Below are 8,475 nucleotides of genomic sequence, written 5' to 3' on the forward strand. Positions count from 1 at the left end.
TTCGAACGTCGGGATTTCGAATGTCGGGATTTTGATTGTCGGGATTTCGATTACCGGTTGAGATCACTATCGTGGACCCCCATTTTCATTTCATGGACCCCCAAATTTTTTTTCGCTGACGTAGACCCCTGGCAGGTTGTCATAGACCCCTGGGGGTCCATATAGACCACTTTGGGAATCACTGATTTAAACTAAATAGGAAATTTGCGTTAAGTAAATAGTGGATATATAAGTTGACGATTTATATAAATAATCGAAGTAAGCTATTAAACGTGCTTTGATTACATAAACAAACGAAAAAAAAAACAAAAACAGAAACTAAGAATAATTGACTTTCGTTGAATTTGTGTGACGCGTTTCCTTCCGTCTTGCGTCAACTTTCTATTGTTCGTTTGCGAAAATCACGCACTAGAAACAAAACAAAAAAAAAACTATTAATAATAACGTAGAAATTTGCTAAATTTCTCAACAAATTGAAAACTGAACAACTTCAGTTTTCTTCATCTTCGTCTTTACTAAATTGCTCCAACTCGATTAAGTTTTGTGCACCGGTCACCGATTTCAGATGCAGGTAATTGGACTAAGTTTCCATGGCTCGCTTGCTCGATTCGTTTTATATTTTTTTTCTCTCGCAAACTTTGCAAATCGTTGCCATTTCTGTTGGCAGCAAAAATACGTGATAATTAACGGGGATTGAAAAGGAAACAATAGAATAAAATAAAACGTCTTTATTTTAAAGCTTAATTTATTAAATTCCAAGTAAGTCATGATTACTTACTTAGACTTCAAACAAAATCGCAGCTAGCAACACCTACGCATCAAAAAACAAACATTTCGTTTAAAAATAAAACTAAAAATGAGACTAGGATCATATTTTCATGTGCGTGTTTTTCGTTATTAAATATATATATATTTATAATTGAACAATTAAATAATAAATAGAGGAAAATCGAAGTTTACACTTAGATCCTGACCACTTCGATGAAATCGTCGATCTCGTTCTTTTCGCTTTCCGGTACGTACGTGGGTATCGGTTCCGGTTCCGGTCTTACGCAGCAGCCGTGCGAGTAACTCGGATGACACTGGACGCTGCAAGTAACAAGTGATTTATTTACTTTCTGGGGAGAGAAGTTTAAATGGGGATGCTCACTCGCTGTTGATCACTCCGTCGCAGTATCTGAACGGCATGCATTGACAATTCTGCTCCGGTCGGCTCTTGAAGGCCAGAGTGGTTTCCTTGGATTCATTGGATTCGTTGGATTCCTCCGATGTCAAAGGCGTCGCGGCGCCGTAAACTGCGACGACCATGACGGCGGCCAACGCGATCAAGCACAATTTGAACGACATGTTGATGTGTTTTGTTTTTTCGTCGCCGGCTGCAATTACAATGATATTACTTTTGCTGAGTATGTTGTAGCTTTCGTTTGCGCGCCGCCACTTTCTCGCTCTTTCTCTTTTTGTTTCACGCACGAACTTGAGCGATTCTCTCCGACGAGAACAGTTATATAATTTTCATATTTCTTTTCATTTAGAATTAATTGTTTTAAGTACTAAATTAAGTTTGTTTTTCTTGATTAGATTAATCGATTCAGTTATATCACTAATAAGTAATGTAAACAATGGTAATCTAATCTAATCTTTTAGGTGTGTTCTATTTGTACGCACTAAATCGGATTAAATATTAAACTAAACCATTAATTTACTAATTGTTAAAAAATAATCAATTGCAATTTAACGGTTCGTTAAATTGTTAACAAGTTTATATGTTTACCTTAATAATTGGATATGTTTCGCACTCTGGAGTCGCCGTGGTCGTTGTTGGAGGATCTCTCAGCAAGGTCTGCGGTCCTCATCCAGTTCGGAAGAGCTTTTATAGGTAGAGCACGGCGGTTATCCAGTAACCCGTATTCGAAGTGGATCACAGCGCGCGGTGGCTTACTTTTGTTTTATTATTGTTATTGCCGTGACAATCACACGGTGATGTGTGTAAACAATTTAGGCAACTAATCGTGTTCTTATCGTTCCGTTTGTATTTTAGCCGACGTTTCTATATCGTGTTTCGATTTGATTCATAGAGTTTTAAGATGGCTTTGACCATCGCCTAGAACAACTGAAAGTTTTGATCTGAGGAAGGATCGATTCTTTACGTTCTGCGGTTTCGTTCGCGTTTTCTTCGGCTGCAAATAAAAAATGATTCATCGCAAACTCGTGATTAAATAAATAAATTCTGTTATTGTTTGTTTCTGTTGTACGAGATTAACGGAGGCCACACACATTGGGGTTTTCTGCTTCTATTTAAACAAAGATTACGCAGCTGTGTAATTTGTTTTTACTTGCACTATGGTTACGACCATTCATTATTCCATGGCACGCTTCAAACTTTACATCATCAATGAATCAGATATTAGTCTTAAACAAATCGCATTTAGCCAAGATTTATCTGATTTACACTTATTTTATTTTTGTTTTGGAGACATCCAATCAAGGTATAGCAATGAAAAAGAAGGTGAATGGAGTTAATCAAGTTGTCTTTGAATGAGGATTACCCTAATTAAACAATTGCCACCTTCGCACGCGAATTGTAATCTTTCGTCTCTATATTGTGTTTTGATTTGATTCATCGAGTTTGAAGATGTCTTAGAACAACTGAAAGCTTTGATCTAAGGAAAGATTGATTCTTTTCGTTCGCGTTTTCTTCGGCTGCAAATAAAAAAACGATTCATTGCATCTCGCGATTAAATAAATACATTCTGTTATTGTTTGTTTCTTTTATTGTATGTATTTTCTGCTCTTATTTAAACAAAGATTATACGCGATTCGCTCGTAATCACGATGTACGCAGCTGCGGATGTGTAATTTGTTTTTACTTGCACTATGGTTACGACCATTCATCATTCCATGGCACGCTTCAAACTTTACATCATCAATAAGTTTAGTCTTGAGAAATTGGTAGTTAGTCAAGATTTATTTGATTCGCACTTATTTTATTTTTGTTTTGGAGACGTGCAATCAAGGTATAGCAATGAAAAAGAAGGTGAATGGAGTTAATCAAGTTGTCTTTGAATGAGGATTACCCTAATCAAACAATTGCCACCTTCGCACGCGAATTGTAATCTTTCGTTTCTATATTGTGTTCTGATTTGATTCATCGAGTTTGAAGATGTCTTAGAACAACTGAAAGCTTTGATCTAAGGAAAGATTGATTCTTTTCGTTCGCGTTTTCTTCGGCTGCAAATAAAAAAATGATTCATTGCATCTCGCGATTAAATAAATAAATTCTGTTATTGTTTGTTTCTTTTATTGTACGTATTTTCTGCTTTTATTTAAACAAAGATTATGCGATTCGCTCGTAATCACGATGTACGCAGCTGCGGATGTTTAATTTGTTTTTACTTGCACTATGGTTACGACCATTCATCATTCCATGGCACGCTTCAAACTTTACATCATCAATAAGTTTAGTCTTAAGAAATCGGTAGTTAGTCAAGATTTGTTTGATTCGCACTTATTTTATTTTTGTTTTGGAGACATCCAATCAAGGTATAGCAATGAAAAAGAAGGTGAATGGAATTAATCAAGTTGTCTTTGAATGAGGATTACCCTAATTAAACAATAGCCACCTTCGCACGCGAATTGTAATATTTTGTTTATTTCTACGATAACTCGAATTGGTGACGATTTCTTTATGTATGCGCAATTACAACATCTATTACATGTTTCACTCTATTTAATACGGGTGTTTTTTTTTTGTTTTGTTTGTTTGTTTGTTTGTTATCGTGTAAATAAATATGCGTGCAGTGAAATTGTTTTTGGGGATCGTCGCTAACAAACAAAGAAACAAACAAAGAAAGAAAAAAAAAACAAAACCTGTGTTGCAAATAAACGACGATAGGACAAACAGAAATTCGTGTAGAAAGCGTCGCTGACCTGGTTAGTGACCCGCATTTCCTCGGAAGATATCTTCTTCATCGATGCTGAAATGCAGCAGCGGTGGTGGGTGATTCGGTGCGAATTTCATATAACAGGATTCGAAAAAAAAAACTTATTTTTCGTCTCGTTAACGCTCTTTATTGCGTAGATTAAATTTCGTACGGATCTTTTATTACATTTGTCCATCACATATTTCACATTTTTTGTTTTTCTTTTTCCTGTTTGCTTATTTCATTTTGAACGAATCTCAAGAGTCTTGTTGTCTTGTTGCATAATGCGAGGGAAACGCGAGCGAGTGGGAAATTCCGCAGTTTTCCGCACAATGAAATAACTGAATGTTTTTCTTTTTTTTTTATTTAGTTTACAGTATTATTTTTTTATTAGTTTTTATTGTTTGAAAATGAAGAATATGTGTATTATGCGGTTGTCGTTGGAATCGTGCCAGGCAGTCAGTGTATTTCGATACAATTGAGTTTTTTTTTAGTAAAGAAATAATCCTTCTGCTGAAGTTTACGGAGAGATTACGAGATGTAATTTAAGTTTAACGTCGTATTCGTTCTTGTGTAAACCTTTGTGTGTGTGTTTTGTGTGTCATGAAACATTTCGCGGAACGTTTAATTACTCCGGTCATAGGAAGTTGTCGCTGTTGTCGACTGATAAGATTTATTTTCTATTCAATTCTAAGGTCACCTAAACTTGGCGATGATTAACTTTAACAATATTCAATATTAACAATTAACAAATTTTAATATAAATGTATGCATACTTTAATTAATCTGTGATAATGTCAGTCGTAAGGCAAGAAATTAAAAGTTTAAGAGTACGAAAAAGATAAAGTAGAAATGGTAATTTCAATTTTGTTGTCTGTAATATATAAATTGTAGTGTTATATTTTGTGTGTGTATCTGTAATGTTGTTGATTGTTTGTTACAGATAATAAGGGGATCCGCAAAGGCACATCCGTTGTGATACTGAGCTATCCTCGGTACTGCCGGTATCGGGCGTTGATGAAACGGTTGGAGGGCATCGACAATGAGTTGGTACGGCACAAGATCATTCACGCTTGGGGCGGAATTCGCGTGCGATCGGACAACACTCGCGTCCTCTTCTGCAAGGACACCTTCGACTACCCCGAGCTGGAGGGACACGAGCTCCTCTGCAATCATCTAGCCCCGAAATTGAAAGGCCGTCCGCGTGGGAAGCGGAAAAAGCGCAGCATCTCCCCGGGCTCGGAGAGCAACGAATCGGAGTCCTCCGTCTCGGCCGCTTTCAATTCCGCAAAGGTAACAAAACTTCATCATCATCATCATCTCAGCAATTGTATTTTAATGTATATGTATATATGTTTGGCAGAACAAAATTTCGACTGAAGTTACACGCAACGGTCTGCGATGCGAGCGGACATCGTCGCCGAGACGCAGCACCCGTTCCATGGAGAACACCGAGAACAAAGACTTTATTAGGAAACTATCGACCTTCTTGAAGAGTATCCGAACTCCCATGGGACGAATTCCATCTTTAGGCTACAAAGAACGTGAGTCCGGTCATCCGACGGCAACTCTTAATTACTAACGTCTCACGTTTCATTTTCTTCTTGCTTGCTTCCAGTGGACTTACATTTATTTTACAACAAAGTGCAAAAACTGGGGGGCTACGATTCCGTGACGGCCAATCGGCTTTGGAAGTCGATATTCGATGACTTGAGCGGAAACCATTCGAGCACGAGCGCCGCGACGGTCATACGAAGACATTACGAAAGGTACGCTTAATATCATCACGATTACTTATCAATTGTGTTGTTATTGGATAACTTGCTGATTTGGAATTTGTTCTTTTGCAGGTTTCTTCTGGCGTACGAGAGGCACTGCAAGGGTGAGGAATACAAACCAGTTACAGTTTCCGAGAGGAGGAAATTGAAGAATAAGACGGGTAATAATAGTGCCAGTGATGCGGAAACGAGCGAGGGCACATCGGGATGCGCGGCGCCTCACCCCGCAATCCCGAGCTGCTCCACCGCAATACCATCCACCTCAAGTGATAAGGTTGGTTATTTGCTGCTTCATCTTCTTTCAACATAACATTCTATTTATATATTAAATTATTTGTTTATTGTTTGCAGCAGTTCAAATTTGATGCCATGAAACCGTCGTGTTCGTATTCATCTTCGCTGCGAAGTGTTCGCGTAAAGTCGGACAGGTCGCGTGAAATGAAGACAGACTTGGTGGATGGTGAGAAGAAGCATATGCCTGAGAAGAATCCGGAGCCGGTGACGGGGGCCGTGGCTCCGGTGCAGAAGATCACGCCGGAAAAGTCGACGTCCCCGGCTGAAGGAAAAGAGAACATACCTCTGTTCAATGCGAGGGATTCGCAGAGCGACGACGACGATCTCATCGAGGTGCCATACAGACCGAAGACGCCGGAAATCATTGATCTGGACGACGAAGTCTACAGCAGCAAAAGCAACAACAATAACAACATCAACAGTAATAATAATAACAATAATAGCAACAGCGCGAGTCAAACGGCGGTCGTGTTTGACGACAAGAAAGGTAAACTGGATATACTGAAGGAGGGTGGATTGGAAGTAACTCCGGTGCGGAGCTACTTGGCGCCGGCCGCCAAAGACACCGCGACGAGACCTTCCGTCATCCAAGACAACCATCTGCTGATGCCGCCGCCGCAGACGAGCCTCAGCAAAAAGCTGCCGCCCGCGCAGATCATCCCCAAACACGTGCAGTACCCGCAGATGTATCCATTCAACGGACCGACGCAACCGCCGCGCGTCGTCCAGTCCAAGTCGATTTACGCCCCGTCGCAGAGGACGGTGTACGGCGATCCCAAAGACCTCTTCGGCCATCAAGTGCAGACGCCCAAGTTTGCCAGTAAAACACCCGTCACCGATCTGCTCGATCTGACGGTGCGCAGTCCGCAGAAACCGGTCGTGGAAATAATGCGAGTGTCGCCGGTGCCGTCGCCGAAGCTGCCCACCAACACAAGCACTTCGAGCAGCAGCAGTAGCAGCAGCGCCACCAGCAAAAACATTTTCAATACGCCCGCGCTGCCGCTGCTCGAAGGCCGCCGGATCAATTCCAATCTGGAGATCACCTTGGTGACAAAACCTCAGGTCAAGATGACGACCACCCCGCACCAACATGTCCAGCAGCAGCAGCAACAGCAGCAGCAGCAACAACCACAACTGATGTTCATGCACCCCAATTTCTATCCGCCTGCTCCGCTTTTACCGACGACCTCCAAGAGACGATCCGCCTCTACCGTAGACCACGGTATTCCACACAAGTACGGCCGCAGCGAGGAGAACGGTCGCAAGCAGCATTACGGCAAGAACAAGCAGATGACGTACATCAGAGCGCCGAAGGCGGCCGAGAAGACGACTGCAGCGGCGCAAAACGTCGTCCCCAAATTTATACCCAGCAACCAAGCACCGATCTTTTCGCACTACCCCAACCAGCAGCAGGCGAACAAGATCGGCCCGTACGCCATCAACCCCATGTACATGCAGGCCATCCAAAGTATGTACGGAAGTGGGACGCCCCCGAACCCCGGATCGGCTGCAGCGGCCGCAGCAGCAGCAGCATCAGCCTCTTCGCCTCTCTTCCCCATGATTCCAAACGACAGGCTGATGATGCAGTACGCCCGTCTCCCCTTCAACTACGCCTTGGCCCAGAACGACGGTAGCAGCATTCCCTCCATCACCACCTCATCCGACAACAAAGGAAAGAAACAGTAAAGACGAAAACCAAACAGCCGCAAGACACACGTCAATTTACTATTCAATTTACACGGATCCAGAGAAATTACTTTAATTTCATGCTGACGACGAAGAAGAAAGAAAAAAAACGTATTTCGGTTTTCATTTAATTCGTTTAGTTTTTAACACGGACAGACTTTCGTTTGATTTTTTTTGTTTCAAAATTTTGCCCCCCATTTAGAACATCCCCTTTGTTTATTGATCGAATCGGCCATGAATTTTATCTAAGCACCCCAACCCCTCCCCCATTATAAATGTTTTGTTTTTTTTTTCCCTTAAATTCGAACCAAACGAAGAAAACAAAAATCTAATAACGAGCAAAACGCCCTTCGATTCGTTGATGACATTGAAGAGGAATTTTCGAATGTTTTTATTTGTTTTTGAGAGAGAGAGAGAGTGCGTACACGAAACAAGAGAAGAAAGAAGGCAAGTAATTGGAAAATGTAAATGTAATAAGTTTTTAGAATGTAAATCTACTTTAGCGTTTAACTACTAGGTTTACTGTAACGGTACGTAAGTGAATAAGTGAAGAAGGAGAAGTAAAAAAAAAAGATGAAATAATGAAATGGACAAAAAAAAAACAAAACAAAACAAAAGAAGTATATCAATTGATGTTTTATGTATATACAGTAAGGCCAGCATACATATATATATAAATATGAATTTATGTATTTATATATATATAAATAATAAATATTAGAAACTGTGATTTATTAATAATAATAATACCAAAATACCCTTTTCTTTTTTTAAATAACGATGTAAATAAACTGTGC

The 8,475-nt window shown here is 40.3% G+C and overlaps 2 protein-coding genes across 2 annotated transcripts; one reads left to right on the forward strand and one right to left on the reverse strand.

Moving 5' to 3' along the window:
- Positions 1-731: 731 nt before the first annotated feature.
- LOC108562804 lies at positions 732-1,376 on the reverse strand. The gene is made up of 2 exons (XM_017921238.1): positions 1,151-1,376; positions 732-1,089 (listed from the first exon to the last, which is right to left on the reverse strand). The coding sequence occupies exons 1-2, from the start codon at positions 1,345-1,347 to the stop codon at positions 963-965; spliced, it is 324 nt and encodes a 107-aa protein (XP_017776727.1). The 5' UTR covers positions 1,348-1,376; the 3' UTR covers positions 732-962.
- Positions 1,377-1,785: 409 nt separating this feature from the next.
- Positions 1,786-8,255, forward strand: LOC108562803. Its single transcript, XM_017921237.1, has 6 exons — positions 1,786-1,876; positions 4,864-5,213; positions 5,284-5,464; positions 5,539-5,689; positions 5,771-5,972; positions 6,050-8,255. Exons 1-6 carry the CDS (start codon positions 1,786-1,788, stop codon positions 7,676-7,678), a joined length of 2,604 nt encoding a protein of 867 aa, XP_017776726.1. The 3' UTR covers positions 7,679-8,255.
- The last annotated feature ends 220 nt before the right edge of the window (positions 8,256-8,475 follow it).

The sequence above is a fragment of the Nicrophorus vespilloides genome, unplaced genomic scaffold (genome assembly GCF_001412225.1).
Source record: "Nicrophorus vespilloides isolate i.1.1-1 unplaced genomic scaffold, Nicve_v1.0, whole genome shotgun sequence".
NCBI lineage: Eukaryota > Metazoa > Arthropoda > Insecta > Coleoptera > Silphidae > Nicrophorus > Nicrophorus vespilloides.

What these genes read in the sequence shown, in the direction of transcription:
- LOC108562804 (XM_017921238.1), bottom strand. Translation starts at nt 1,347, where the DNA reads ATGTCGTTCAAATTGTGCTTGATCGCGTTGGCCGCCGTCATGGTCGTC. An exon ending in GACGGAGTGATCAACAGCGA is followed by an intron (nt 1,090 to 1,150) that starts GTGAGCATCCCC and finishes TGTTACTTGCAG; the next exon opens with CGTCCAGTGTCATCCGAGTT.
- LOC108562803 (XM_017921237.1), top strand. Translation starts at nt 1,786, where the DNA reads ATGTTTCGCACTCTGGAGTCGCCGTGGTCGTTGTTGGAGGATCTCTCA. An exon ending in CCGCTTTCAATTCCGCAAAG is followed by an intron (nt 5,214 to 5,283) that starts GTAACAAAACTT and finishes TATGTTTGGCAG; the next exon opens with AACAAAATTTCGACTGAAGT. An exon ending in ATACGAAGACATTACGAAAG is followed by an intron (nt 5,690 to 5,770) that starts GTACGCTTAATA and finishes GTTCTTTTGCAG; the next exon opens with GTTTCTTCTGGCGTACGAGA.